At 37.4% G+C, this 27806-nt stretch overlaps 1 protein-coding gene and 1 pseudogene across 2 annotated transcripts in view; both read left to right on the forward strand.

Annotated features, from left to right (window-relative positions):
- Camsap2 (calmodulin regulated spectrin associated protein family member 2) overlaps positions 1 to 22437 on the forward strand; it is a 99945-nt gene extending 77508 nt beyond the window's left edge. For both annotated transcript variants that reach the window (XM_010645120.2, XM_010645121.2), the window contains 12 exons: positions 1174 to 1267; positions 3757 to 3850; positions 7880 to 7959; positions 8418 to 8487; positions 8823 to 11017; positions 12746 to 12753; positions 14507 to 14643; positions 15439 to 15659; positions 17051 to 17123; positions 18025 to 18140; positions 20337 to 20455; positions 21144 to 22437. In XM_010645120.2, the coding sequence (XP_010643422.1) occupies positions 1174 to 1267; positions 3757 to 3850; positions 7880 to 7959; positions 8418 to 8487; positions 8823 to 11017; positions 12746 to 12753; positions 14507 to 14643; positions 15439 to 15659; positions 17051 to 17123; positions 18025 to 18140; positions 20337 to 20455; positions 21144 to 21449 (3513 nt within the window). In that variant the 3' untranslated portion in view covers positions 21450 to 22437. The remainder of the gene's footprint in view (positions 1 to 1173; positions 1268 to 3756; positions 3851 to 7879; positions 7960 to 8417; positions 8488 to 8822; positions 11018 to 12745; positions 12754 to 14506; positions 14644 to 15438; positions 15660 to 17050; positions 17124 to 18024; positions 18141 to 20336; positions 20456 to 21143) is intronic.
- LOC104876880 lies at positions 2885 to 3419 on the forward strand (annotated as a pseudogene).
- Positions 22438 to 27806: the final 5369 nt, after the last annotated feature.

The raw sequence follows: 27806 nt of genomic DNA on the forward strand, positions 1-27806 counted from the left end.
TTTTTTTTTTTTTTTTTTTTTTTTTTTGGTACCAGGGATCGAACTCGGGTCCTTGCTCTTGCAAGGCAGGCGGCGGAACCACTGAGCCAAATCCTCAGCCCTAGTGATGATTTTTTTAAAGCTGAAGTTTAATATAAAATATGACTTACCAAATATTAATTTGATAATTTTTAAATGCTTAGTACCCAAATTACAAAAGGCATATTTTAAATAATTATGAAGATAGATTTTAGTGTTTTTTTAGCTTACAAAATTCTTAAAATTAAAATAAGTCCATGATAGAAATGTACTTTTTAATTTTAAGCCATTTTTTAAAAGTATTTGTATTTTCAAATATAAGTAATAAAGGTTGTTGGCTTGTACTAGTAACTTTTCAAGATTAGCTGGATTCATTGAATTATATAAATATTTTTATATATTTTTAAATTGCTATGGCTTAGCTATAACAATCTAAAGTTTTGGTGTTGGAGCTGGGGATTTAGCTCAGTAGTGCCACCACCTGCCTTGGAGGCGCAAGGACAGGGAGTTCAATCCCTCATACCAAAAAAAAGAAAAAGCAGTAATAATAATAAAGTTTTGGTGTTATTTGGCACCTGGATTACTGTGGTGTTTAGCACTATTGAGCACATACAGTGGTTTAAACTGTGTTTATAATTACTTTTCAGAGGAATTTCTAGGGATCTGAGTAGAGCTTATTTTTTTAAAGCAGTAACCCTTCTTAGGGTATCAAAAGATTGAATAGCCATTTAATTTGTTTTTACCTTGGAAGAAAAGTGTCATATATTATTTCAAAGTTCAGCATAGGGCTGGGGATTTAGCTAAGTGGTTCTGTCATCTGCCTCACAAGCACAAGGACCCGAGTTCGACCCCGGGTACCAAAAACAAAAACAAAGTTCAACGTAGCTAAATATAAATGCCTGCTAGATAAATTGGATAACCATTCTGTAACTATAGAGCAAATCAGCCAAGAGATTTTGAATATGATTTTTACCTATAATAGGTAATATTTTATTCTAGATTTAATATCCTGTACTAGATATTCTCTAGCAGTGAGTGGGTTTTGATCCCTATATTTTAATAAATAAAATAGGCCATAAATTCTGTATCATTAATTTGTTATCAAATTTAATCTAATTTAGGGTTTCTTTTGATTTTCCTAACTCTTTTCTGTAGAGTAATTATTTGGTGTTCATGGCAGAACTCTTCTGGTGGTTTGAAGTTGTGAAGCCGTCATTTGTACAGCCTCGTGTTGTTTGTCCACAAGGAGGTAACCATTTCTTTAAAAATTTCTAATGTGGAAAATAATGGGACGTTTATGTCACCTCACCTAGCTATTCTTTTAAAGGGAAGCTGATTATAGTTTTAGATTTCAGCTGTTATCTTTGATTGATTATCTTAAAGCCACCAAATCTTCTGTGAAAAGCTGATGATTAAGCTGGCTAGGGGGATAGAAAAGAACTTGGAGAGAATGGCTCTGATTGGAAACTTACAACTTGGAACTTTTAGCTGTAACTGTGTGCCATCTACTTCTTTGCATCTTTTACAATATCCTGATGTTTTGATTGTACATAATAAGAATAAAACAAGTAAAGAAGTTACTGTAAAGATCTCTAGCAATAAAGAACAAAAATTCTCCTTAACTTTCTCTAAAGCAAAATTTTGCATAGTAAAACAAATTTTTCGTTGGCTTCCATTTTAAAATCAGATGCTTGGGCCGGGGATTTAGCTCAGTGGTTCCGCTGCCTGCCTTGCAAGCACAAGGAACTGAGTTCAGTCCCCGGTACCAAAAATAAATAAATAAATACAATAAAATCAGTTGCTCATTTCTATAGGGTAGAAAATTATCTTAAATTATAAAGGTTAGCCCACTAAAAAACTTTCTTCCAGAATAAATTACATGACCAGTGCCTATCCTGCCTGATACAAAGCATGATTATTGTGCATTCCAACTAATTACTAGCTTCCTTGACTCCAGATTTTATTTTTCTAATCACTGTAGTTATTTATCTCCCCCCTTTCAAAAAAGTAGACAATAAAGAGGTAAGGAAGGAGAAAAAAGTATTAGCCAAGGAAGAGTATCATTCTAGTGGATACCATGAGTTTACCACAGGCAGCTCATTGCATCTATGGCAAAATCTGTGAAATACGCAGTGAGTATTCTGTCCTAGTGTCTCTAAGCTGTTTAAAGCAGATTCTGAGTATCACGCTGTTAGTTAACAAAAGAATATCTTTTCAGAAGTTGAGATACTTCTCTAAGGCCATTACATAAAAATCACATATCTGTAGTAATTAACCCATATTTGTACAATTTTTAAAATTAAAAATATTTTACCTACATTGCTTTCTGCCATATCTGTAAAGCCCATTACTCAAAATGCGGGGCCAGGGACTTAGCTCAGTGGTTCTGCCACCTGTGTCGCAAGCACAAGGACTGAGTTTGATCCGTGGTACCAAAAAAAAGAAAAATCAAAATGCCAGCAAGTATTGAATTAAATGTCAAAATCAAAAACTGAGTTTTTTTTCCAGAGTTACTTACAAAAATGTAAAACTCTGTGGATGTAATTATTTTCCAGTAAAATTCTGTATTTAACTGATTATCAGAATGCTTTTTTACTATTCCGTAAAAAAGTAAAGGTGACCACATATATTTGAAATTCTGTGGAAGTTTTCACAAAATTAAGCACTAAATTTTTTTAAAATATCTGTATCATTTTATAGTAGGCTTCCCTCCAGTTAGCCTGTTAAGAAAATTCTTTAAAATCAGAATATTTTAGCCGGGGATTTAGCTTAGTGGTTCGGTGGCCTGCCTTGCAAGCGCAAGGACCTGAGTTCAATCCCCGGTACCAAAAAAAAAAAATTAGAATATTTTATTTCTGCGCACCACCAAAACATCAGTGTCGGGCGCAGGTCTCGGTGATGTGGTTTGGTCCTAAAGTTTGGTCGCAGATGTCCTTTGGAAACTATGGAGAGTGACTTTTATCTGTATTACTATGTGGGTCACAAAGGCAAGCTTGTTCACGATTTCCTGGAGTTCCAGTTCCAACCCAGTGGGAAATTGAGATAACGCCAACAACAGCAATTACAAAAATGATGTTATGATCAGAAAAGAGGTCTATGTACCTAAAAGTGTGCTGGAGGAACTGAAGAGAATCCTGGATGACAGTGAAATCACCAAAGAGCATGACACTTGGTGGGCTTCTCCTGACCGAGTATGCTGGCAGGAGCTTGAAATCATTATTAGAGATGAACACATTTCTTTCACAACATCAAAAATTAGTTATTTTATTGCTGTCAATCAGTCCAAGGACCCTGAAGGCCTAAGAGTATTTTATTATCTTGTGCAGGACCTAAAGTGTTTGGTTTTCAGTCTTTCTAGATTACACTTCACAATTTCAATTTAGATTGAATATTGGACCCGTGGCAGGGGCAGTTGTTTTTAATTACCATTATCAGGAAATTTTTTAGTACATCAAGGCAATATTTTTTATAAACTATAATTGCCTTCAATAAATGTGAAAAAATAAAAAATCAGAATACTTTGCATTTTAAAATACTTAACTTTTTAAACATTTTTCTGCAGGGCCAGGGATTTAGCTCAGTAATTCGGGCACCTGCCTTTCAAGTACAAGGTTCCAAGTTTGATCCCTGGTACCAAAAAAAAAAAAAGGAAAACATTTATCTGTGATCCAGAATTCCTGAAATAATGTTAGAAACATGCTAATTATGTAATTTTGAGGTTTTTATCTTTTATTCTAGCTGAATCTATAAAAGATATGCCGTCAGTTCCTGTCTTGAACACTGCCAGAAGAAGCGTCTTGGACAGTTCATGCAGCTCTGACTTCACTTCTGGGTAGGTACCATAACCGTCTCTCTTCACTGTTTCTAGTCCATTTCTAACGACATTAAATAGTATACATAAATAAGATTTTAAAATTTTTTAGTTCAATTTTAAAGTGTTATAATTAGCTTAACCTATTAAAGTCTATTTTAATGTAATATAAGTGAAATTTACAGTGAAATAAAGGTTTCATAAATGCCTTTTAATGCACTACAATGAAAAGTAGGAACACATTCATTCTGAGATACAAATAATGTGAAATTAAATTTGTTCTGCATAACTTGCTTATAGTTGAAAATTATCTAATTATATAATTGAGAACTGTCTAATAGATAACTCTGAGGCCTCCCAGGGACTTTAAAGTTAATATTTTAATTTTAAAATTTTTTTTTCGTCTTTGAAGCAGTTTTTTCTGTTGTTTTGTTTCCTAGGTAATATAGCTGTTGAGAGATAGCAGTAGAATATTTATTATAAACATTGAATCTTTCTCTAGTGTTCTGTCCATTAAATGTCATTTTATTTATTTATTTATGTTTAGTACCGAGGATTGAACTCGGGTCCTTGCGCTTGCAAGGCAGGCCACCGAACCGCTGAGCTAAATCCCTGGCCCCCTCTTATCCATTAATATCAGGAGCTGAACTGAAAGCAGTAAAAATATTCTACCTTTTAATATCAAGATAATTCTAACTACTGTTCCAAGTATGTGTCAGGGATAGTTTTGGGAGGTTTTTTGTATATTCTTTGGCAGATACTATAAACAGCTTTTCATTTCTATTTATCGGAAGCTGAAATTTGTATTCATTTTTGGACTCTCCAGTCCATCTGATTTTTAGGCTTAAAATTGGTGAGTTTTCAGAGAGTCAGTCACAGCCATTAAAAGTAAATTTAAGGGCTGGGGATTTAGCTCAGTGGGACTGTGCCTGCTTCACTAGCTCAAGGTCCTAAGTTCAATCCCTGGTACCCACCCACCCTCCAAAGAGCTACATTTAAAAATTTTTTAAACTTACAGAACTTGATAACATTTTTGCTTATAAACTTATTCTGCAGCTGTGACTTTTCATATTTTGAAAGCTTCATTCTCAAGTTCAGATGATTTATGTGACACCCAAGGCTTGACTGACTGCTTGGCGATACTCATTCCCTTCTTCCCTGTGTGAACTGTCGCCGGTCCATACGCTTCTTCCCAATCAAGAAAGCATTTCTTTCCTTACCCTCCAGTTTACTACTATGAATATTCTTGTAATTCCATTAAGTTTTCTATCTACAGCTATTTCTGTGGTTTAGTTCCAAGGAGTTAGTTAAGTTAAATCATTGTTGATCAAGGAGCTTGGGTGTATTTTCCCCATGGCTAACTTCTAATTCTCTTGTCAGATAATATTTAATTTTTCTTGATTGGTTATACAGTGATATTTCCTTTCTTGAAAATTTATAAAATGCTCAGTATTCTGAGCGCCTGGTCATCACTCTCGCTAGCACTATTATATCTTTCAATCCCACCTTAAAGTAGAAAGTGAGACTTGCCTCTTGGCAGAATAGAGTATTCCATAATTATTATTTCTAGGAAACTGAATAAATAATCTGTTACATTTCTGACACTGGGAAGTATTTTAATTTAGGTTCCATAGACTTGTCCCATTTTGTTCAGACATCTGAGTGACTACTTTTTCCTGTTTTTGCTAGTAGAAATCCTTTTTATAACTCCGACATCTAAATACTTTTCCTTGAAGAGTTAATTGTATACTCTCATTCTAGGCTACTAGTCAACCTCTCATTTCTTTAAGTCTCCACATAGTGCTTTGTCATTCTCCAACATTGTGTAACTTTTAAGGAAGGGTTCAATAATTCCTACTCAGGAATAATGTACATTACAGTACAGATGTTATTGTGCTTTAAGAACTTATGAGAAAGAAAACAAATCAAAAGAGATTTTCAGCAGCTGCTCCCTGTATTTGGTGACTCGTGCAAGAGTTTAAACAAGATCAGAATGCAATGTACACTTACAAAAATGAGACAGTAGGCTTTTACAACATTTAGCCATTGCTTGGGGAAGAAAAATGAACACATTTTAGTAATCATCTTGCTTGCATTCATGATTACCCTCCTGTCAGAGCTAAGGGAGGATAGAAACTGGAACACTGATCTCAGAGAAAGGTTTAATAGAAGCGGATACACCGGGGGAGTGAAGTGAGTATTCTCTAAAGTCCTACAAGTGATTACAAGTAAACTGAGAGGGTGTTGCTTTTGGAGAAAGCTCTTTAATTAAGCTTTCATTAAACTGTAATGTTTATAATATATATATATCTGAATTCTTTGACTTGTTCATCTTCTCATTTTACATTAGCTGGAAGATAATATGGTTTGGGTATGCTGCAGAAGTCTCTATATCTTACTCCCCAGTTCTCTGCCATTTGGGAGTGGGAGTGCTTAACTTCCTCACTTAACTGCAAGGAGGAACATGGCAGAGTAACACTTACACAGAGGAGACTAAGAGAATAGCTTGACTGGCCAAATGTCATTATAATTTGAGGAAGAGATGTCTGATCTCCTGCATAAAATAAGATAAAGTAGCTGGGCATGGTGGGGCAGGCCTATAATCCCAGCACTCAGGGGGCTGAGGCAGGATTGCTGTGAGTTGGAGGTCAGATGCGGGGAGAGAAGGAAAGGAAGGAAGGATAAGCTTCATGTTTTATAGACATTGAGGTCTTTAAGGCACAGCTCACTGTCTTAATGTAACTGTTGGAGATGTACAGATACAGGTGGTGAGTATGGAGGCTGTCAAGGTCTTTTGCAAGGTTTTGCTATGTGTGTAGTTTTTAGAAGTTCAGATTTGACCAAAATATTCCAAATTAGTGAGTTTCGTTTAATGTCTCAGTTTTCTTTTTTTAATTTGTATTAGTACATGTTTGCAGTACATAATGATTAACATTCATCATGGAGAGTTGGCACATGTACATAACATATATTAATTCTATTTTTATCTCCTTCCCCTGCTTTCTCTCCCCCTCCCTCTATCTCTTGGTTCCCATCCCTTTTGCCAAAGATCCGTTGCCATTCCTTACTACCTTTTATTTTGTTATTTAATGTATTTATGTTCTGGATCTCTCTTATGAAAAATCATACAATATTTAAGCTTGTATGTCTGATTTATTTCTCTTTATGGTCTCAAGGTGCATCCATTTTCCTATAAATGGCTCAAATGTGTCCTTTATAGCACAGAAATATTCCATTCTGTGTAAAGACCTCATTTTATCCATTCATTTGTTGATGGACATATAGGCTGCTCCCGAGATTTAGTTATTAGGCATGGTGCTTCTATAAATGTTGTTATGCATGAATCACTGTAAATGATAACTATAACTTCTTCAGGAAGATGCCTAGAAGGGGAATAGCTGGGTTAAATGGAATTTCTAATTTTAGGTTTTTGAAGAATCTGTATTGATTTCTGTAGTGGTTGTACTTATTTACTTTCCCACCAGCAGTATAGAAAGGTTCCTCTTTTTTGGGTTTTTTTTTTTTTTTTTTTTTTTTTTTTTTTTGGTACCAGGGATTGAACTCGGGTCCTTACACTTGCAAGGCAGACCACCGAACCGCTGAGCTAAATCCCCAGCAAAAGGTTCCATTTTTACTGCAACCTCTCTAGCTGTTCTGGAATAAGACGGGATCTGTATTGATTTAATTTGCATTTCTCTAATGGCCAGAAATGTTGAACATTTTTTCATGTATTTATTTGCCACTTTTACTTCTTTGAAAAAGTATCTTCATTTCAGTTGCCCATTTTTGACTGATTTCTCAATTTTATTGGTAGAAGGAAAATAATATGCCATGTCTTGTAAGGACCCCTGAGATGTGTGTGAAAGTACCTCATTGGTTGGTTTGAAGACATAAATGGATACATACATACAGCCATTGTTTGTTTAAACAATAGATTGTTTTTAGTTGGAATGCACAGTCAGAGGTGATGCTATTACTTCTTCAGTCATTCTATATAAAATGTATACTAAAGAGCTAAAATGCAACGTTTGAATGTATTCTGCATTGCAGTGGGGAAGGAGCTACATTCACACAGTCTCATCATTTACCTGCTAGATATTCACATCCCCAAGCTCATTCTTCATCTTCAGGTAATTTACATACCTAGGAAATTTTATTTTAGGTAGATTAACTGGGAAATTATTGAGAATAAGTAGAAATAAATATTTTAGTCTTTTTTATGGAAAGTGACTAAACATGGTCTGGGTGGTCTTTTGTCTATGATTGATTTTCTCTCTTGTGGTGCTAGGGATCCAACCCAGAGCCTTACATGTCTCACATGTTAGGCAAGTGCTTACCACTGAATTCATTCCCAGCCTCTGCTAATTTTTCATATGTATCCACTTGTTTTTGCTGGGGAGTGAATGAACCCAGGAGTGTGTGTGTGTGTGTGTGTGTGTGTGTGTGTGTGTGTGTGTGTGTGTGTGTGTGTGTGTGCTGGGGATTCTACTTACTTTTTTAACACTATTAATGAATCATCAAATGTGTGAAATCTGTTAAATTGCTGACTTCAGTGGCTTTTTCTTTTTTTCTTTTTTTTCATTTGAAGGAGGAATTAGAAGGTCTTCATCCATGTCTTATGTTGATGGCTTCATAGGAACATGGCCCAAAGAGAAAAGGTAAATGAAGAGAATTATTCTTGAGTATATTCACATTGTCGGGAAATGTCAGATTTCTCCCTCTCTCTCTGTCTTTTGTTGTTAGCTAGGTTTCCAGATCTAGACTTTAGATTAATATAATATGAAATTGAAAAGGGCCTTATAGGCAGGTGATAGAGAAGTCAAAGGGGCTAAATGTACAAGGCAGCTAAATAGTTCTAGCCTTACCCTGAGGACAATGTCATTATGAGAAATGGGGAAAGAAAGGAAATGTAACTTCAGATAAGTATTCGGTGATTATCTTAAAAGTCATTTATTTGCTGGGATTGCTTAAGGATTTTCTCTCTTTTTTTTAGATCATCAGTGCATGGTGTTTCATTTGATATTTCTTTTGATAAAGAAGATAGCATACAGAGACCCACTCCAAACCGAGGAATCACTCGTTCTATTAGTAATGAAGGACTAACTCTGAACAACAATCGTTTACCTAAACATATTAGGAAAAATTTGTCCTTTAAGCCAGTAAATGGAGAAGAAGAAGCAGAAAGCATTGAAGAGGAACTTAATATAGACCCTCACCGTGACCTCAGATCTTACATGCCCCTTAATGCAAATGAACTAAATTCTAACGAGAACATGCATTACAAGCTTCCCAATGGAGCTTTACAAAATAGAGTTATTCTAGATGAGTTTGGCAATCAGATTGAAACACCAAGCATTGAGGAAGCATTACAAATAATTCATGATACTGAAAAGTCTCCCCGTACACCTCGGCCAGACCAAATTGCTAATGGCTTCTTCCTTCACAGCCAGGAAATGAGTATCTTAAATTCCAATATCAAGCTAAGTCAGTCTAGTCCAGATAACATAACTGATACAAAAGGTGCCTTAAGTCCCATAACTGATACCACAGAAGTAGACACTGGAATTCACGTTCCTTCAGAAGACATTCCTGAAACTATGGATGAAGACTCCTCTTTGAGAGATTATACTGTAAGCTTAGATTCTGACATGGATGATGCATCTAAATTTCTTCAGGATTATGATATAAGAACCAGCAACCCCAGAGAAGCTTTGAGTCCTTGTCCAAGTACTGTAAGTACCAAGTCTCAGCCAGGTAGCAGCGCTTCTTCTAGCTCTGGGGTTAAGATGACCAGCTTTGCTGAACAGAAGTTCAGGAAACTGAATCATACTGATGGAAAAAGTAGTGGAAGCAGTTCTCAAAAAACTACTCCAGAGGGCTCTGAACTTAACATTCCTCATGTGGTTGCCTGGGCACAAATTCCAGAAGAAACAGGCCTTCCGCAAGGACGGGACACTACACAGCTGTTGGCTTCTGAAATGGTGCATCTTAGGATGAAGCTAGAAGAAAAGAGGCGTGCTATAGAAGCCCAAAAAAAGAAGATGGAAGCGGCTTTTACCAAACAGAGGCAGAAAATGGGAAGGACAGCATTCCTTACTGTAGTGAAAAAGAAAGGGGATGGGATTTCCCCTCTTCGAGAGGAAGCAGCCGGTGCAGAAGATGAGAAAGTATATACTGATCGCGCAAAAGAAAAGGAACCCCAGAAAACTGATGGGCAAAGGAGCAAGTCTCTGGCAGACATAAAAGAAAGCATGGAGAATCCTCCGACAAAATGGCTAAAGTCTCCAACAACACCTGTTGATACTGAGAAGCAGTGGAATCTAGCAAGCCCCTCAGAAGAGAATTTAAATGAAGGAGAGATTTTAGAATATACAAAGTCCATTGAAAAGTTAAATTCATCGTTGCATCTTCTACAGCAAGAAATGCAACGCTTGTCCCTTCAGCAGGAGATGTTAATGCAGATGAGAGAACAGCAGTCTTGGGTGATTTCACCTCCGCAACCCTCTCCACAGAAACAGATTCGAGATTTTAAGCCTTCTAGACAGGCAGGCCTGCCATCAACTGTTGCACCTTTCTCCTCAGACTCCCCTCGTCCAACTCACCCATCTCCACAGTCTTCTAACAGGAGAAGCACATCTTTTTCTGTTAAAAATCAAAGGACTCCTAGGCCGAATGAACTAAAAATAACACCTTTGAATAGAACCTTGACCCCCCCGAGGTCTGTGGATAGTCTTCCTCGCCTAAGGAGGTTTTCACCAAGTCAAGTTCCCATTCAGACCCGGTCGTTTGTATGTTTTGGGGATGACGGAGAGCCTCAGTTAAAGGAATCCAAGCTGAAAGAGGAGGCTAAGAAGGAGGACTTGGAATGTAAAGGGGCTCTGGAGCAGCAGGGACCAAATCCTGAAGAAAAGGAGATCAAACCTTTTGAGTCAACAGTTTCAGAAGTCCTGTCACAGCCTGTCACAGAGACTGTATGTCTGACACCAAGTGAGGACCACTTGACTCGACCTACAGAACCGCCTCCTAAACCCATTTTTCCACCTACTGCTCCTAAAAATGTTAATCTGATTGAAGTTTCCCTCTCGGATTTGAAACCCCCTGAAAAGGCTGATGTATCTGTTGAAAAATATGATGGAGAAAGTGATAAAGAACAATTTGATGATGACCAGAAAGTATTATATATATTTTGTTTGTTTTGAAGTTGACATGCTTTTAGTGACAGTTCCTTTTGTTACAAATTTGCCATTAACTCTAAAATATATTTTGAAAGCCCACTTCAGTGTATTACAGTCATATTGTAGCACACTGTAATTTCTAAAACAATATTCCAGTGTGGATTCAAAGCTATAGTAAACCTTTCTGTCACAATCATGCCCCGTATTTATTTTGTTTGTTTTGAAGTTGACATGCTTTTAGTGACAGTTCCTTTTGTTACAAATTTGCCATTAACTCTAAAATATATTTTGAAAGCCCACTTCAGTGTATTACAGTCATATTGTAGCACACTGTAATTTCTAAAACAATATTCCAGTGTGGATTCAAAGCTATAGTAAACCTTTCTGTCACAATCATGCCCCGTATTTAGGTATATTTCCTGCTTTTGCTTTTCTACCTCTTTCTCATTTCCATAAGTGCCTTTTTAAAAATTTTATTTATTTATTTTGAGGCAGGGTCTCACTATGTAGTTGAGACTGACCTGGAACTCAATATGTAGCCCAGGCTGGTCTCAACTCACAGTGATCCTCCTGCCTCAGCCTCCCGAGTGCTGGGATTACAGGCGTGCGCCACCCCGCCCAGCTATAAGGGCCTTTTTTTAAACTAAACTATTCACATCTTTTCTAAGAGTGATTGATTCTATAAGCAATTGGTAAACAGTTCATAACTTCTTATGGTATGTGAGTATATGTTAGGTTTTTAAAAAAGTCATCATTTTTCCTTACATTTTCTTGTAATAATTTTTTTTAAAAGACTGACCAGAGGGGCAGGGATTTAGCTCAGTGATTCTGCCACCTGTCTTGCAAGCTCAAGGACCCCAAGTTCAATTCCTGGTACCAAAAAAAAAACAAAATAAAAACTGACCAGATAGGTTCTTACAAGGTGAAGCATTTTAAATACCGTATAAATTAAGCCGGGCGTGGTGGCACATGCCTGTAATCCCAGCACTGGGGAGGCTGAGGCAGGAGGATCACTGGGAGTCCAGCCTGGGCTACATAGTGAGTTCCAGGTCAGTCTCACCTACATAGTGAGACCCTGTCTCAAAAAACAAACAAACAAACAAACAAACAAAACATATAAATTGGGTGCAGTGGTGCCCACCTATAATCCCATCACTCAGGAGGCTGAGACAGGAGGTTCACTGCAGATCAAAGCCAAGAGTATGTCATAAGTTAGACCTTGTCTCCCACAAGAAGCAAAAACATAAAATTGGAAAGTTACCATTGAAATATCCCCCCTACCTTTTGCATTGCCAGGGATCCAGTGCAGGGGCTCACACATTCCAGGCAAGTGTCCTCCAAGTGAGCTATACCCAGGGCCCCTGGAATAGCTTCTTTAAAAGTACTGGAAAGGCTGGGTGTCGTGACACATGCCTGTACTCCTAGGACTTGGGAGGCTGAGGCCAGAAGGTTCCTACAAGTGAGGGCAAGCATGGGCTACATAGTGAGTTCAAGGCCAACCTAGGATATATAGTGAGACCTTATCTCAAAAAAAAAAAAAAAAGCATTAGATAAAGATCTCACCCATGATCTCTTGAGTGTTGCCTTTCCTATTTATATTCCAAATTGTGGAACAGGTTTTGTTTCTTAATAATCAGAAATAATATTTTGTTGCCGGGCATGGTGGCACATGCCTGTAATCCCAGCACTTGGGAGGCTGAGACAGGAGGATTGCCGTGAGTTCAAGGAAGGAAAATAGGAGACTTTAAGGTAACATAGGCAGGAACATCTGTACCTTTATTTCCTTCCAGCCCTTGGTCGATGAGTAGAGCTTCCTAAGTGGGCTCCCTCTCCCTGTCTATAATCACACCATTCCATTCCATGCTTCATCCTGCTGCTGTCCCAAGAGCACAGCTCCAGTTGAAATCTGAAGAGTTCCCTGCTAAATGAGGTTCTACCTTAGTGCAATATTTAGGGACTTTCTTAGACTACCCTAAACTTGTTTGACCAGCCTCTTCCCCATAATTTCTATTTTAGACTGTTCATTAATGCTAACTTCAAGCTTTTTTATTTATTTATTTTTTTGGGGGGGCAGAATCAGGGCTCAAACTCAGAACCTTGCGCTTGCCAGGCAGGTGGTGGTGCCAGAGCTAAACCTGCAGCCCCCTCAAGCTTCTTTTAAAGCCTTTCTCTCTCTTATGTGGAGGTTAAATACTTCCTCCTTTGTGTCTTTTATTCTAAACATACTCTGAAACTTTAACACCTGTGACCCAGTTTTCAGTTATTTCCTCTTTGTTTTGTCTCTTGGACTATGAACTCTCAGATACTGCATCTCTTTAACCCTAGGGTATAATAAAGTACACATAGTTAGATACAAATATGGATGTTGGAACTGCTGAGTTAATGGTGTGTTCTGACTTCTCTCCATTACCCATTAAATCTCTCCCTAAGCCCCTGTACGAGTAACCTTTTCTGAACCTCTTCCCCTTGTAAATTTTAAACTCTTACATTTTCATATTTTAATATCTATAATCATTGTGTTGTGAATATGTTAGATACCAATGAATTAAGCAATGACAAGGGATCATTAAGACAGTGAACTACCTTTACTGAATGTTACTGTCGTAAATCAAGCATTTTAGAAACTCCCTAAAACTAGAGCTGTCCCAAAGGATCAAGTAAAAGCTGGGCAAGCCTAGGGGCCTACAGATTACGAACTAACTGGATTAAAAGAATTTTTAAGGGCCAGGGATTTAACTCTGGCACCATGCCTGCTTCACAAGCACAAGGTCCTGAGTTCCATCCCTGGTACCAAAAAAAGATAAATCCTTCAGTATAATTCTGAACCTGCCAATCAAACTGCCAGTGTATTGACTTTAAAAAGAGGTAGTAGGGCCAAGAATTTAGCTCAGTGGTTCTGCTGCTTGCACAAGGTTCTGAGTTCAATCTCCAGTACCAAAAGAAAAGATGTAGTAGTTTCATTTGTGTGGTATAATATTGAATAGGTTTTATGGGGTTTTTTGGTACTGGGGATCAAACTTGGGACTTTGCTCTTGCAAAGCAGGCAGTGGTACCACTGAGCTAAATCCCTGGCTGTGGTATAATATTGAATAGCTATTTTTGGAATGCTTTTTATATGAGTGTTTTATTGAGCATATGTTTTAAATACAATTTTAATAATTGGAGGCTAACTCCCCCTGTAGGTTACTTACTACAGTAAAAAAAAAAAACATTTCAGGCCAGGAATTTACCTTAGTGGCACCATGCCTGCCTCACAAGTGCAAGGCCCTGAGTTTGATCCCTTGTACCAAAAGAAAAAACATTTATTTCATTGGTGGTCAGTCCATCATGTGTCCGTTACTAGTTTCAGTTCTTCTGTCATAACTCCTGAACTATTTCCACATTTGGTAGTGTCGTTAAAGTTCAGGTTTTCAGTTATAAGAGTCACCACAAAAATGTGACAAGTAGAAATGAGAACATTAGTACCTAAAATATTTCTTCATGTTTCAATGAAACAACTTAGGATGATCAAAAAGCAGAAAATGATATGGCAATGAAACGAGCAGCTTTGATGGAGAAACGATTAAGAAGGGAGAAAGAAACTCAGCTCCGGAAACAGCAACTGGAAGCAGAAATGGAGCACCGGAAAGAGGAAACAAGGTACAGGACACTGCTGTGTGGATTTTAAATCTTAGCGTTAATGGCTAAGAGTATGTGTCCTCTCTCCGTCTCTCATTATTCAGGTTGACCACTGAGCTACATCCCCTGTCCATTTTATTTTCAGCCAGGTATCACTGTGCTCAAACTTGGTACATCCTGCTTCAGCCTCTTGAACAGCTGGGATTACATGTATGTGTCACCACGCCTGGCCTCATTAATTTTTTCTTTTTTAATGAGTCTGTCATTAGCTTCTGCCAGACTGTTTTAGTTTTGGTTTTGTTTTTTTTGTTTTGTTTTGTTTTGTTTTTTTTGCTTTTGGGTTTTTTTTCCCCCGGTACTGGGGATTGAACTCAGGATCTTATGCTCAAAAGGTGGGCACACCACCACTGAGCTAAATCCCTGGCTCATTAACTTTTAATTAATTAAGTTTAATTAATTTAATTAATTTTAATTAATTTTTTCCGGAGATATTTATAAATGCTGGACATCTGGATTATTGCTGACTTTTATTCCCAAAGTATATCGCCTGACAGCACATTGAAGTTCTCTGAAAACATTAATTTAAAAATTTAAATATTTTAAAATATTAAATTAAAATAACTTCACTGGGAGATATAAATATATAGATATATACACATGTATATATACATATGACTTCAGTTTTCTCAAGTACATTTTTCCCCCAAGTTGCTGAAATATGGTAATTCTCCCTGTTCACACCAAAGCTCACAGCTCTTTCCTGTGTCGCTTATCTTTGATATTCAGAATAAAAACTTTCACCGTGTAATTTTGTAGGCGTAAAACTGAAGAGGAGCGTCAGAAGAAAGAAGATGAGAAGGCACGCAGAGAATTTATTAGGCAAGAATATATGAGGCGAAAACAGCTGAAACTAATGGAAGACATGGATACAGTGATTAAGCCCCGGCCTCAGGTGGCAAAACAGAAGAAACAGCGGCCAAAGTCAATTCACAGAGATCATATTGAGTCCCCCAAAACCCCAATCAAAGGTCCTCCAGGTAACAGCTTATTAGGGAGTCTCATCATGAAACAACACCAGCATGCTTTGCCATGCTTTGATATTCCTAAATTGCATCTTATTTTGAGATTGTGCACGCTCTTATTCGGAAAACAAAAATGGACAAAAGTTTTTTCATGAATTATGTGTATTACATATGCATGCATATATTTAATAGAAAAATGTAAATGTTTAAAATCTGACTTAAATACTAGCTTATTAGTGAACTGTCCACAGATACAGTCTCCCTGAATTATTAACTATCCTTAAAATGCTTATTAACTTAGTGTAAATGTCTTATGTGTCAAATATATAAGAAAATGTCTCTAGAATAAGGAATATAATAAGATCAAGAGTTTGCAGGTTCCTCGTGTAAGATAGCAATGGTCAAGAATCCAAATTTATAATACCTGGAGTTGAGAGAGTATTTTTTTAACTTGCCATGCATTTTTTTTTTAATGGTTCCACGGATTGAACTCTGGTCCTTGCACTTGGAAGGCAGATGGCAGAACCACTGAGCCAAATGCCCAGCCCTATGTCATTTACTTTAAACAAAAGTTTTAAAGAGTAAGAGTATGCATGGTGGGCCAGGGCTTTGGCTCAGTGGTTCCACCTGCCTTGCAAGCGCAAGGACCCAAGTTTGATCCCCGGTACCATAAAAATATAAAAATTAAGTAAATGACATAGAACCAGGCGCAGTGGCCCACACCTGGAATCCAGCACTTGAGAGGTTGAGGAAGGAGAATGGCCATGAGTTCGAGGCAGCCTGAACTACATAGCAAGACTGTCTAAAAAAATTAATTGCCATAGAAACCATAGTTATTCTAAACATGAGGGAAAATAACAGCATTGCTTAAAGAAAAGCTCTGTCTTTTCTAGTCAGTGAAGCCTTTTTTCTTTTTTGGTAGATGGAACTCAAGAGTGCTGTAGCACTGAGCTATACCCCAGCCATTTTAATTTTTTTTATTTTGAGTGATGGTCTCACTAAGTGTGTAGGCCAGCTTTAAACTAGATGTTCTGCCTCAGCTTGCTGAGTAGCTGATGTTACAGGCATGTCCACCACTCCCAGCCAGTGGAACTTTGATACAAAATATTGGCTGAAATTAGTAAATTAATTTTCTACCTAGGAATCAGATATTACTAAATATAGTTTTCTTTGTTGAGGATATCTTAGTAGCACTTTAGTTTGGAAGAGCAAGTTAATTTTACCATTGTTTTCTGAAAGTAGGTTCTTTGTTCTAAATACATTACATATATGCATGCATATTATGTTTAAGAGTTAAGGAAAAGTTCTCAATTTTCATATGCTGATGTTATCTAGTGAACAGACTATTAGTTGCTCCTTTTAAATTTCTAATTTTTGTTCAGGATCACAAATTTGTGTTTTTTCAGTCTCTAGCCTTTCTCTGGCTTCACTGAACACAGGTGATAATGAAAGTGTCCATTCAGGCAAGAGGACACCAAGGTAAGTCAAAAACATATAAATACCTTTCATAGGAAAGATTATGATACCTGCCATTATATATAATTTTAAGTAAAAATTCTTTCATACATTTTGTAATGACTGAATCATAATCATAAATTTAAGTTTTGCTGTAGTAGGACTAATTGGATTCCTGTTAAAAGAAATTATATAAAGAGGTCTGTTATCTTTTACAATTTAGAAATACATTGATAAGATACTTTTTATGAGCAACAAATACTAACAATTTTGCATAAGTAATTGCTAACATGTTTATTATTAAGTCATGATGAGTAGAAACAAAATACATTATCTACTATCAGCCTCTCTATCTTAATTCCCTTTGAATATCAGAGTTTTCCCATTGGAATAACTCCAAAGTAGGCTACCTTTTTGAATTTAACATTTGAATTTTAACACCATGATGAAAGATCTCTTTTGTGCACTCTTAGTCTAGGAGGTAGTCTAGAAGCTAAAAGTCATTTTATTATCTTATACTGTAATGCGCATATCAGAAAACAATGTTTGAATGACTGCCATCATTTTAAAGTTCTCATCCTTGTTATTACTACTCTGCTGTGTTAGTTACCAATTTTTACATGGAAAAGCATTTCTTTTTTTCAACAAACATTTACAGATATTTGTTGTGAGAACCTACATACAAAACTGCATAAGGGGGCCGGGAATTTAGCTCAGCGGTTCGGTGGCTTGCCTTGCAAGCGCAAGGACCCGAGTTCAATATCCGGTACCAAAAAAAAAAAAAGAAAACTGTACATAAAGACAGACATGATCGCTATGTAATTTTAAGGCCCTAGGTTGTCTTTGTTGATGTTCTTACACATACTCTCTGGCCCCAAAGTATTTTTGTATTTAAAACATAAGAAATGTGTTTTTTACAATTTAGATCAGAGTCTGTAGAAGGTTTCTTGTCTCCAAGTCGCTGTGGCAGTCGAAATGGAGAAAAGGACTGGGAAAATGCATCTACAACTTCTTCCGTGGCTTCTGGAACGGAATACACAGGTTAGTGTTGGTATACTTCGAGGGAAACATTGCAGTTTAATACACTAATGAGAATACATTCATGGTACACTAAAGAAAGTTTTATTGGCTCACCTTTTGGTATAAACATAAGAATATCTGATTTAAACAAAAAACAGTAAATTCAAATCATCATTTGCAAGTAGCTCCACTTCAGCATTACTGCGTTTGACAATTGATAGAAATACGAGAGTGTATTTAAATTCTGACAAAACAGTTATTACAGCAAAAGACACATTGCCATTAGTCCCCCTCAGAATACTCCCTCTTTCTTCAAACACACTTACCCATTGTTCTTGCTACTTTTTGGAACCATTCTGGAAGTCTCTCTTTATGAGTATCTTCACTTGTGCTGTCTTGGCTACCTCCATTTTCTGCATGGATTCAAACTACTTACTTTCATGATCATTTTGACTTTGAGGAAGAGCCAGAGTTACACGGTGTCAACCTGGTGAATAACGTTGATGGGGACCCGCTGTAATGTTTTTATGAGCTGCCTTTCCATTGAATGGCCTGGGGCAGCAACTTTCACCATATTTTTTTTTATCATATCTCATAAAAACTCATGAAGGAGGACTTCCAGAACAACTTCAGAAAGTAGCAAGAATGATGAGAGTGTGTCAGGAGCAAGGGAGAGTATTTTTATTTTTATTTTTATTTTTATTTATTTTGGGGGGGGTACCGGGGATCGAACTCGGGTCCTTGTGCTTACAAGGAAGGGAGAATATTTTTAATGTAAACATTTACTGTTTGTTTTGATATTCCCTTGTACTTAGGGAGTTAGTGACTTTCCCAGATTAATGGGAATAGGTTTCTAAACAAAATTAGTGATACATTTCTTCCCTCTACTTCTGTCTCTAAAATTCTGGCCACTTCTGCATGGTAGTTTGAGCCTGAAGAAATTTTAGAGTCTGTCAGCAGTACACAGGTCTTCATTACTGTGTAAAGGCCAGAAGCCTGAGTCCTCTCTCCAGTGTTGGGATTTCAGGTGTCTCAAAGCTGCACATTAAGGCTTTAAAAGATAAGGAGAATTCATTGATCTAGGAGATCATCTATCCTCTCATATACCCACCGAGTCCTCTTTCAGCCTCCATTAGGATGGCATGATTGAAGTAGAAGCAAACTGAAAAAGTCAGTGTTGATAAGGAGAGAAAATGAGAAGAAAGATGAGCAGCATACTGAGGGGTAGATGGGGAGGCACGGGAGAGCAGGAAAGGGGAAGAGCAGCGGGAAGGAAGTGGCCCCATCCCACTGCAGGCCCGCCAAGGCAGAAGCCTTACGGAGCCTTAGTGGCTGCAGCCTTGTCATGTGCACTTCCCTCTGTACCTTTTTTTCCTCCCTACTCTGTGGTTTTTAATATAACCTCCTTCAGCCAGTCTGACAGCCTTCAAGATCTTGGATTAGACATTATTTCCATTACTCCCTCTGCTTCTCTGTTCAGTTGAACAGTCTGAAAGAGATGTTTTTTCTGTTCTTAAAAGCTTCAAGCTGGGCGTGGTGGCACACGCCTGTAATCCCAGTACTCGGGAGGCTGAGGTAGGAGGATTGCTGTGAGTTCAAGACCAGCCTGGGCTACCTAGTGAGTTCCAGGTCAGTCTCAACTACATAGTGAGACCCTGTCTCAAAAAAAACAAACAAAAAAAAAGCTTCAGTTACTTATAGGCCCATTCTGCTTTAAACTCACTTATAACCTTAACAAACCAGCCTGTAGTGTGACAATTACGGAAATATCTGTTTCCAGTGCTCCTCTCACAAGGCAGCCTCAAAAAGCCATAGGGTTGTCCTACAGATATATCCCCCCTGTGCAGATAAAGCAGTGCATTAATTGGAGTGCAACCAGTAAAAAGCCTTTAACATAAAATTTTGTTGTGTATAGCAATTTCATCAGTGGAGAAAAAATGACATCAATTTAAAATAGCATTTCTGCCTGGCATGGTGGCACACATCTGTAATCTTAGCACTTGGGCAGCTGAGGTAGGAGGATCACTATGAGTTCAAAGACAGCCTGTGCTACACAGTGAGTTCAAGGCCAATCTGCACTACCTAGCGAGACCCTGTCTCAAAACCACCCCAAAATTAAACAAACAAAAACTAAAAACTAGAGTCAAATAAAATAGCATTTCTGTGTTAGAGATGTTATTTTATTTTATTTTATTTTGTCTTAAATCCTCACCATAGGACCAAAGCTCTACAAAGAACCCAGTGCAAAATCCAATAAGCACATAATACAAAATGCTTTAGCCCATTGCTGTCTGGCTGGAAAAGTAAATGAAGGTCAGAAGAAAAAGATCCTGGAGGTAAGTATGTTTGCTTGAAAGTTAATTTAGCGACATTCTAAAACTATAGAGGTCTTTTTACCAAATCTGAGAAAATTCTCATAGGCCTAATATTTCAACAGCATATAAGAGGTCTATAATGAGATGCTTTAGTTATTAGATCTAGTTGAATCTCTAATTGGATTCTGGAAGTTGGCAGATTTAAAGATTAAGAAGACACTTTAGCTGGGTGTGGTGGTGCAAGCCTGTAATTCCAGCACTCAGGAGGCAGAGGCCAGCGGATCGCTGTGAGTTTGAGACCAGCCTAGGCTACATAGTGAATTCCAGGTCAGTCTCAATTACATAGTGAGACCCTGTCTCAAAAAAAAACAAAAAAAGAAAAAAGAATACACCTTAAAATGTATCATTAAAATAGGGCTTTAAGACCAAGGATTTAGCTCAGTGGTGCTGCCACCTGCTTTCAAGCACAAGATCCTGATTTTGATCTCCGATACCAAAAAAAGGTGGGGGGGGGGGGACTGGGGGGTATACTCAGGGCTAGAGTACTTGCTTAGTATGGAAGAGGCCCTGGGTTTGAGCCCCAGCACCACCAAAAGTAATAAAAGTAGTCATTAAAATTTGATCAAAAAATGTTACACAGTAATATAAATGTTCAGCAAAATATGTAAGGGTTTTTATTATTGTTTTATTTTTGTTTTCTGTTCTAAAGGAAATGGAGAAGTCCGATGCCAACAACTTCTTAATCTTGTTCCGGGATTCAGGCTGCCAGTTCAGGTCTTTGTATACTTACTGCCCAGAAACTGAAGAAATCAGTAAACTGACAGGGATAGGTCCTAAATCTATCACTAAAAAAATGATTGAGGGACTTTACAAATATAATTCTGACAGGAAACAGTTTAGCCACATACCTGCTAAAACTTTATCTGCCAGTGTTGACGCAATTACCATTCATAGCCATTTGTGGCAGACCAAAAGACCAGTAACGCCCAAAAAACTTGTACCTACTAAGGCATAGGAGCTGGGAAATACTTGCTTCAGAACATTCATGAATTTGCACTTCATTTTTCCTGACTATAGAAAAGCTTTCTAATTGCCAACAAGACTTATTAACTAAAACTGGACATTAACTCTGTTGTCATGAACAACTGGAATGTAAACCACAGTATTTTGGAATGCAGAAGATTCTCGCTTAGGTGGTAAGTCCAAGTGATGAAAGGAAGTGCTTGACTCACAAATGGAGATCTGTGTTACTGGATTCATTTGCTTGATGCTAGATAAGTGGAAGCAGCCCTGGATTCTCGTGGACACGAGGGAACAAATGTCAGTGAAATATGGCTAGGATTACAAATTAGGTGTTGTATTGGTTGCTTTTTTTTTTTAACCTTGTACTGTACATGCTTGTCTTCAGATGGTTTATTTTGTTCCTTTTCTCTCCTGAGGATTTATTCTAAGATACTTTTTATTTTGTTTTATGTAGAGATCATGAAAGTAAGAAATACACCTTCAGAAGTAACTTGCACCTTTTTTACAATGTTGAGAAACACTAGTGTTACATTTTACAATGACCCTTATGTTTTAATGGTATTAGAGCATTTGCAAAAATTATTCTAAGTATTTACCATTCTGTATTTATTATTCACGCAAGTATTAATATTTCTGTATTAAATAAGAAGTGTTGTAAAGAGCTGCTAATAGGTTTGCTTTAAACCACATGAGCTTAACCAAGAATATGTTAAGCAGTTGCTGATTAAATCAGTGCTGTTTTTACACCACTTCTGGCCAACTCGGAATAATTTAGATTGTTCTTTTAACAAAAAAGGATTTCTATCTCTTTTAAAGTAAGTCACTTTATAAGCTGGCAGAAGTGAATGACACTTTGAGAGTAGTCTTTCAGCCTGAAGATGTAAGATTTCCTGAAGCAAGTTCTCAGGAGGTCTTTACATTAATATTTATAACTGATACAAAAATTATATTTAGAAATTTTAAACATGTACAAAGGGCTACATTTTAATTTTAAAATAGCTTCACATTATCTTACTTATGTTGAATTTTTCTTCTTTTTAATTGTTTTCAAGTGGAACAGCTTAGGTTAACGACACACTTGAAATCTCCTCTATGTGATCTTTGTTCTTTAACAGTGTATACCAGAGGGTTAGTTAGGGGAAAACTTCATTCTCAGGAAAAGACTTGAATGATTATGTGACCCTGTTATGTTTCAGTGTTGTGACAACTGTGTAAACTAGGGGAAAGGCAGTATTATATCATAAATGAGATGCGTAGATTGTTTTCTTTAATGGGAAGTAGAAATGAAAATATATACATTTCTCTAATTGAGTTGTTTAGAGAGAGAACTAATGTCTAATATGATGTATTTACTTATTTAAAAAAAAAGAATAGGAATGAGATGTCCCTGAGCTGTACTTTTCTATTATTATAAGGCCTTTAGGCATCAGTGCATCTGGTTTACCAACATTTTCTCAAATGCTGTCAATATTTTACTGTAATTTATGTTCTTATATTTATGTATATTTGTTAAAACTGTAAAAAATATTCAGATCTTTTTCCAATACCTGTGCAAGATATATGTGTAGCTCAAAACTATTTGTGATCTGCTGTTTGCATGTGAGAGACCAGGATATGTAACTCTTAAGTGTATACATATTATGTATATAATATATAAATATTAAAATGGGGAATTATACATCTTACCTTTCAGACAATTTTTATCACAGAAAGGATCATCAAATGTTGAGATTATCCTAGTTTAAAATAATTATAAGAATCTAATCAGAATGTGAATAATAGTCAAAGAAAAAATTTAATAAGCATTTTACATTACTAAATTTGTTCTTTTCCATCAAATTTCCCTTACCAAGGAAATCGTCTTGTTATTATCTGGTTATTAAATAAAGAAAACTTGGATGCAAGACAATGAAGGAGCTATTGAACCCTCGACAAGACTAACCTTTACTCTTACATTTGTGTGTCCAGCAATTGAATTGAACATCTGTAAGGTCTAAAGGTAGAATGTGAATATTGCCACAAAGTTCATTGCTCTCAGTACAAGATTTTACTTTATTGATGCAAAAGAAATATGGAGATACTTCTTTAAGTCTGCAGAGTTTTTATTTGGGTGCATCTTTTTTAAAATTACGTTTTTAAATTATACAAAGGAAAAAAAAAATCCCATTTCATAAAGTTTGGAGATTTTTGTCAACCTTACTGAAACACACTGGTGCTTTCATTATTGAAGGTCAAATTATTGTAATTATTCAATTAAACTTGCCAAACACTTGTCATGGTTATCAGTGTTTGACATGGCTTTGGAAAGCTTTTAATTCCTCTTGGTTTTTCAGTTTTGTTTAGAATGACTGTTACAGTTTTTATTTGGCTGTTTAAAGCCAAAGTCAGCTCTTAACTCTGACTTCATGGATACTGTTGGGCGATGTACAGTGTATGGTGTGCGTACCTGTCCACTCTGGAGCATTGCTTACAGGTTTTTTAAAAGATGCTGTGCTGTAAAATATTGTCATATTGCTATTTCCTGATACAGTGTAGTTTTTCCCCTTTTATTTGAATAAAAGCATGGCACCAAATGACTCCTGCTTCTTGAGTAAAATATTTTAAACATATTTGAACTTAGGAGAACTCATCATGTAGTTTTCCAGTTCCTTGGCCTATGTGTAAATTTAACAATTTGAATATTCATATGAGATGATCTTTAATAATAATAGATATTTTAAAAATAATAATAATAGATATCATATATTGACTTATGGCAATGTTAAAGTATCTCATTTTCTCTAGTAAGCTCAGATGGTGTCTATATGTGGCATATAAACGTGTGGTCCTCTTACATTCTGTCCGTATTAATTCACTGTGTTCTGGTGAATTAGTAAATCATAGAATTAATACTCTATGCCTTTAAAATTGGCTAGTGAACTTGCTGGTCTCTCTCGTAGCCATGAGGAGTAAGTTCTTAGAAATTATTTTGTGAGTATCACTTTGATTTTGGTGATTCTGTTCATTCAGACCAGAGCAAAAAAAACCAAAGGTCTGGCTAAAAAAGAACAACCAGGAATCTTTCTACGCATAGATACCTGAGGAAGTACCTGCTGTTGTCTAACATAAATGTGCTTTCCGCCTTGGAACCTTTGCCTGTTGACAGGACACACAGCTTCCAAACAGCTACACTGCCACGGTACTTCCAGCACTTTGGTTTTCAGAAATAAAAATATTTAACTCTAAAACCCAGGCATGTTAGAGAAGTAGACAAAAGCCATGGTTCCCTCGAGCCCACACACAACTTAAAGGTACTTTCCCTGACCTGGTTAATTGATGGATCTCAACTGGGGCAGAGGAAAATACTCAGTGAAGAGGAACACATATCTTTACTTTGTAACCTGCCTAGGCAGAGGTAATAAAGAGGAAAATCCAGCAAAGGACACACTGCTGTAATGTTGTGATATAGGAACCAGGAATTGAAAAAAAAAAAAGTGTCTATAAAATGAATGTGAAATCCCATTACTCCTTAGAAATACATAGATGCTTTGAAAATAGATCTGTGTCCTAAATGGCGGTTTTTACTTTTAAAAGAAACAGGCGAGATTTTAATGATTCTGTATAACTTGATGAAGCAGGGGGTATGTCAGAGTTGCTCTTCAAGTAAAGAGATCTAGAAGCTAGTTTGTTTCATCTCCTTTTTGTATTTTGGGGCTTACTGGCACCCCAGTATCTCAAAGTCAGATGTTTACACAACAGATAGATTTTTTGCATGCACCGAATATCATCGTGGTAGTTAAAACTAAGATTTTTCTCCATTTTTATGGTGAGGGGGGGAATGTTTTTCATGATGAGAATAAAAGCAAATGAGTTATTTTGGGACCTACTAAGTTTTTTTTCAACATGCTAAGCAAATGATGCCTAGCCTACTGGTATATTCCATCATCCTTAACCACAGTCTGTTGAGGTGGTTGAATGTGCGTCTTCCTTCGGCTAGTGCTAGAGCCATTACAGAGCTACAGGACACACAACAGCACATGTCGGTACAGCGCGTCTAGTTTACGGTTACATCCCACTGTGGGGATTCCTGGCCCTGCCTAATTTCATATTTAAAGGGTTGCACATTTTCATGAAAAAGGACAATGTGGCTTTCAACCCCAAAATAGAAACTATCCACTTAAATATACAGTTTAAGTTTATTTAATTTGTTTTGTTGTTTAACTTATCACTGCCTATGAAGATGTGCATTTACATCTGCTTTTTACAAGTAAAGCTTTAAAAGATTCCTAACTACACAGGGGCTCCAGGCTCCAAGTGGCAACATCATAACAACTGACTCAGCTCCCTTCCACTGACTTGTGTGGTGCAGTTTCCTACTGCATTATAGAGACTGAGGCAGAAAAATACAGTAAGTCTCATAATTACACTAGTTAGTAATATATTCACCGTTGGTGGAAAACAGTTGTACTTAAATGTTGGCCTATGGCTCAACTAGCATCAATACAACACCAGCTAAAATCAGACTGGTGTTGCCCCCAAAATACAAACCCTAAGTGGACTTCCTTGGCCTGACTCCCTCCAGTCCACACTTAGCTTTCTGTGGGGCCTGAGTGTAGCTTTGGTTCCAGTTTCCTTTCACCTTTCTAGTCCGTCCCTCTGCAACCATGGGCCAGCATCAGCACGGTCTGAGTCCTGCTCTGCTCCACCTTTCCCCACCCCAGGCAGGCCTTAGCCATGGGCTCTCTCTGTCCCCCACAGTCTGCACCTCTTGCCTGAAACCTCTCCTGTCCCCACCCATGTATCCAGTTGCCATCTCCTGAAGGTCCCTTTTTTTTTTTTTTTTTTTTTTTTTTTTTTTTTTTTTTTTTTTTTTTTTTTTTTTTTTTTTTTTTTTTTTTTTTTTTTTTTTTTTTTTTTTTGGTACCAGGGATTGAACTTGCAATGCAGGTAGCAGAACCAGTGAGCCAAATCTCCAGTCCTCCTGAAGGTCCTTTATCCTCATCTCACCCATTTAAAAACCAAACATCAGCTGCCTAGCAAAGTCAGCTCCCCTTGAGGGTCTTACTTTACTTTCCTCTCTGACCAACAGAGAAGGGCTTCAGGCCCAGACAGCCACCACATCCTTTCAAAACTATTTGTACTTTCAGTCTGTTCCACATTTTTACTGCCACCAGTCTTGTGTTGAGTCACTGACAGCTCATGCTTAGCCCTGCCCTTCTTTCCCTAATTCCATTTCTCCCTCCAAACTGTCCTGCAAATTGTTACTCAACCGCTGGTATCATCATCTCACAGCTTATCAGCATAAAACTCTTAACTCCTAACATCAGCATTCAAAGCCCTCAAAGGCATATCCCAAATTGCCTTTTGCCAGCAGCAAAACTCCAAACTGCATATGACATTCCGAGATATCACCAAAGTGATAGGAAAAAAATCAAACTGCAATGGACCCTTGACTTACAAACTTCCTGAGGGCTGGTTGTAACTCAGATTGCTCAATTGAAGGTTCAGGCCCCTTCCTTTACATAGCCTTCAAAGTCTCTCTGTCCTTACAGACATTGGCCCAGGATTCCTGAACCCCACACAGGAGAGGATGATGGAATGTTCCTTCTAGAACTCAGGGTTAGATCTGTATCTGAGACTATCTGCAAGCACAAGCAACCAGCATTCAGGTTGTAACTCAAGACTTTGGTCTTAAAACTAAAATTCCAATCATAACAAATTGTTCATATGTCAGTCTGGTCATAACTCAGTCCACTGTAAGCACTTTCTGGTACTTACTTCAGCATTGTTTTTTTTTTGTTTGTTTGTTTTGGTTTGGTTTTGATACCAGGGATCGAACTCTGGACCCTGTGCTTGCAAGGCAAGCAGGTGGCACCACTGAGCCAAATCCCGAGCCCTCAGCATTGTTTTTATTTGACTTTCAAGGAGGACTAAGGTGGGGAGTTGTGATTGTGATCTCTTCTGTGGTGGGGACCACTGAAGATGTTCATCGTGCTTTTCACGCTGCTTATGTTCGTGGACCTCTTCAGAAAGGCTCACCCGACCCGCTGGATACCAGGCAGGCTGACAGTTGACTCTATATCAAGATTTTGTATGTGATGGCTCCTCTTCTCCAATACAGGAACTGCTGAGAGGAAGCTCCGAGTCATATTCTTGTCTGTTACATGCCCTCATGTGGTGTTTGCCCAGCAGCAGGAAGGACTGTACAAAAGCAGGTGACCGTAAAGAGTTGGCTTCACTGAACAGAGGCGGGATCACAGCACTGTCGGGAGAGCCACCCCTCACCAATGTTGAGGCTGGTGCAGATAGCTAGGAATTTACACAGAATGTGAAATCTCTGAAAAGTAATGACAGATCCTGGTAGAGAAGC

This window comes from Fukomys damarensis, unplaced genomic scaffold, assembly GCF_012274545.1.
Source record: "Fukomys damarensis isolate Sample0158 unplaced genomic scaffold, DMR_v1.0_HiC HiC_scaffold_11, whole genome shotgun sequence".
Lineage (NCBI taxonomy): Eukaryota > Metazoa > Chordata > Mammalia > Rodentia > Bathyergidae > Fukomys > Fukomys damarensis.